This window comes from Amyelois transitella, chromosome 25 (genome assembly GCF_032362555.1).
Source record: "Amyelois transitella isolate CPQ chromosome 25, ilAmyTran1.1, whole genome shotgun sequence".
Lineage (NCBI taxonomy): Eukaryota > Metazoa > Arthropoda > Insecta > Lepidoptera > Pyralidae > Amyelois > Amyelois transitella.
In genome coordinates this window covers 5,064,939-5,068,955 of record NC_083528.1, presented here as the reverse complement: position 1 = coordinate 5,068,955, position 4,017 = coordinate 5,064,939, and the positions used below count along the sequence as shown (strand labels likewise).

At 33.3% G+C, this 4,017-nt stretch overlaps 1 protein-coding gene across 1 annotated transcript; it reads right to left on the bottom strand.

Moving 5' to 3' along the window:
- Positions 1 to 758: 758 nt before the first annotated feature.
- Positions 759 to 1,546, bottom strand: LOC132903371 (uncharacterized). The gene is made up of 2 exons (XM_060951454.1): positions 1,489 to 1,546; positions 759 to 1,202 (listed from the first exon to the last, which is right to left on the bottom strand). Exons 1-2 carry the CDS (start codon positions 1,522 to 1,524, stop codon positions 759 to 761), a joined length of 480 nt encoding a protein of 159 aa, XP_060807437.1. The 5' UTR covers positions 1,525 to 1,546.
- Positions 1,547 to 4,017: the final 2,471 nt, after the last annotated feature.

Here is a 4,017-nt window from a genome sequence, read left to right as displayed (position 1 = left end):
TATTTTTGTGTACTGTGTTTGTTGTCTGTCAGTCACTGACTCGTAAAAGAAAGGTTTTATAGAACAGTTACAGATTGTACATTAATTGAATACTATACAATTTACTAAGCCCAGCAGGGAGTCAGAGTAGTACTTATAGTAACAGCTATATTACAAAATAAACGCATTACATAAGCCCAAGAATGGAGGACTTATTGTCACAGAACAAAGGCATATTTTTTTGCGTCAATTTCTTAATTTATCTCGCTGTTAGCAAAATCTTTGCAAATTACTCGGTTGCAATGCATTTGGACATAATTTGCTTGCCTTATGCAAGTGTTGCACAAATTTCGGGTAGGTACATTACATCGTAATTTATTCTTTGTTGAGTATTTGGAGTATTACATTTATATTTATAAACCTAGCATTTGGGAGAGCCCGCGTTATCGGGGCATAAGAGGCACATGTTCATGCTAAGCTCTCAACTCAAGTTGCACAAGACGTAAAAACTTATCCCCATTGTGCCTTTACGCCATTTTAGGCAAAAAGAGCAGTCTTTTTTTTTATATCCCAAGAAATGGCAGTACTCATATTTTATTCCTAAAATTAGTTAGAACAACAAATTATGGCGTATTGTAATAAAGGGTAAATGGTCTCCGAATTGAGATTTTAACTGTAGTAAAAAACATTGTAGAGTTCCAGCTATAAAAAATGAAACACAAATAAATTAAGTATTTTATGTGTGTTTATTTCCAAAACCACAAAATTACACACATGGTTTAGTAATAAGCATATTTGACTTCACATTGTCGATTTTGATAATTTTGCGGTAAGCCATACATCAGAGTCGTATCAATTTCTACTTTTCTGGGGCACGACTTCTTCACATCTGTTTGACAAAATTGATCCACACCTGTTTGTGGATAGTAAGAGCCTAAATACGTCCCCGTATTATACACATCTGTGGGGCATTTTTTATCAACGCCTAAATAAGTCCCTGTGTTGTAAATATCTGTAGGACATTTTTTATCGATGCCTAAATACGTCCCTGTGTTGTAGACACCAGGGCTGTAGCTAGGCTGTTTCACGCAAGTACATTCATATTCGTAGGTTTCTTGGTGTCTCTGGTTGCAAGGTGGAGGGTGAACATAGATGGGGCATTCGAAGTTCTGTATCTGGACTGTCGCCTGCTGTTCCAGATCTATACATGCTTGTAATGTTGCCTGAAACAAAAATAATGAATTTTTTTATAATTGTATAATTTATGTTCCATGATAAAGTCATATACATCACATGAACGAAGGGAATCACATGAACGAAGTATAACATTTATGCAAGGATCGTTGCAAGTGAAAAGATATAGTCTTTGTCTACTCCTGGCAGATGGATATTAGTCTCTGCCTACCCATTCGGGAAAAAGGCAAAATTTTATGTAAATGTAATATTTTTGAGCTGTCGGAAAAACGAGTTCTAATTAAAATAAAAAAAACTAAAATAACTTATACTTACATGAATAACAATAAGGAAGTATAACAAAACCTTCATTTTCGCAGTGGAATGTAAACTGAAACTGATGAGGAAGCATTCAAAGTTATGTTTATATATTTGCATATCATATCAGTTTTCAGAAAATTTCGCAGTCCCGAAATTATTTGTGCAATTATATCACGTTTTTATGAGTCGATAACGGTTCCAAAAAAAAAGTAATTTTGGAATAATTTCGTAACTGTTATCACTCAATCTATAACACATAGAATTCGGAATAATAAAACTAAAGAAGGGGTAAGTACTGGAAAATGTGTGGTCGTAACAGGTGGTAATTACCACCATCAATGCACCACACAGTTTCTTTTTTGACAGATTTGCAATGTGCAGGTTCACTCACGATATTTTACCCTGACCGTAAGAGCATCTGTTAGTTTGCAAACTAATGAATATATAACTTCTGGATCTGAATGATTCAGTAGTATATGACAACGGTAGGATTCAAACCTGTAAGTACATTCCAACGGACATACTTTTTTGAATTACGTCGATCACCGATGCGAAAAAAAGAAATATATGTATATAGAAATCCATTATAAATAATCGACTTAATCGTATTAATCTCATTAAAATAGAATTATCATAATTCAAAATCTATTCTAAAATTAGTCAACACAACTATTACGTCCAATTTTAATTGACCCACCACCTACGTTATCTCCTAGCTCTATGAAGGTTCTTGTTATACCAGTCGTAACGTTGTATGCAAATGTTATGCAATAATGCTGACCTTAAAATCTTACGTAACAGTAAACTTTACTAAGTTCTCTTCAATTGATTTTCTATTTTAATACGAATGTTTTAAGATACTTTTTTGTATTTATGTAATGAGAAATAGGTTGAAATATACCGTTTGGAATTTCTTGTTTTTGGAAGTACTATTCTCAAATGTATTCACTCACAAAAACGGTGTACTTTATCTATGTTGAGTAGAAACGGTACATTGATATTTTTCATTTTAAAATATATTTGTGAAATAAATAAATAAATAAATATTACATTTTAATAGTATAAGTTGACAAAATGTGTAAATTACAGTTTCTAAACATACATACATACATATAATCACGTCTATAGTCCTTGCGGGGTAGACAGGGCCTACAGTCTTGCAAAGACTGATGGGCCACGTTCAGCTTTTTGGCTTTAAGATAGGATTGAGATTCAAATAGTGACAGGTTGCTAGCCCATCGCCTAAAAGAAGAATCCCAAGTTTATAAGCCTACCCCTTAATCGGCTTTTACGACATCCATGGGAAAGAGATGGAGTGGTCCTATTCTTTTTTGTATTGGTGCCAGGAACCACACGGCACAGTTTCTAAACTATACTAATAATAAATCTACCTAATTAAAATCAAGTAAAATTTCTAAACTTAACAAATATTATTTATGTTTGGACCCCTGGACGTCAATATGGATGTTTGTTACTCTTTCACGCAAATACTACTGAACCGATTACGATGAAATTTGGTATGTAGGTAGCTGAAGACCCAGAATATATAGGCCCGGGGTTCCCGCGGGATTGATAGGGTTTCCATGCGGACGATGTCGCGGGCGGCCTCTAGTATATAATAACTATATTACGTTCAATATCATAAAGGTATACGATATATATTTTTAAACCTCTCATAACAGATTAAAAATAACACAATTAATTACACAAACTTATTCTTAACGAGTCTGACAATAGTGACGTTGTCGGTATAAAGATGGTATCATGTTTTATCAGACGTATGTGGACCAGTGTGCCGGCATACGCGACATACTATGCTTAATCAACTAAAGAAACATATGGATATGCCTGTAAAATAACAAATGGTTAAAAATATGTTTTTAATATGGCTTCAAAAAAGTAGGAGGTGTTCTTTCCCGGGGTAGGGAGAAACTACATGTTTCCTTGCAAACTTCTTTTTTTTCATCCACATTCATAACTCTCGTCATGCAAGCTCGTTGGTTACATACTCCTACTAAATATGTATCCAAATTTAAAAAAATATCTTTTTATGGGTCATTTCAACATCACGTAGCTATTGTCATATCTTTTGGCTATTTACAAAATTGGTTGACGTTAAATAAATTACTTAAAAACTTAGTTTACTGTCGCTTCCAAAGCGTTAGTGCAGAAGAAGCCGTAACAACTGCACTGCAGCATTATCTTCTATAACGTCAACTTCTCAATTATCCAAACTTAGAATAGAAATGTGGACGAAACAGTAAATTATTATGATAAATTGGGTTCTAAGAAATTAAAATAATTTTGAATTGAATGTCGAAAAATAAATTGATGTAGATACAGAGTGTACAAAATTTTGATTTGGGTTCAAATCTAACTGCAAATCTTTACGAAATTTATATAATTTATGTATAAATAAATAATAATATAAATTATTTTTTTTATTGACGACAAGAATTTTGTATTTGTGTGTCCTAAACATGTATCACTACTGACATAAATGGTATCCATTTGCCTATACAGAAGCAGCGCAGCGCAGTTTAA

What these genes read in the sequence shown, in the direction of transcription:
- LOC132903371 (XM_060951454.1), bottom strand. Translation starts at nt 1,524, where the DNA reads ATGAAGGTTTTGTTATACTTCCTTATTGTTATTCAT. An exon ending in ACTTCCTTATTGTTATTCAT is followed by an intron (nt 1,203 to 1,488) that starts GTAAGTATAAGT and finishes TTTTTGTTTCAG; the next exon opens with GCAACATTACAAGCATGTAT.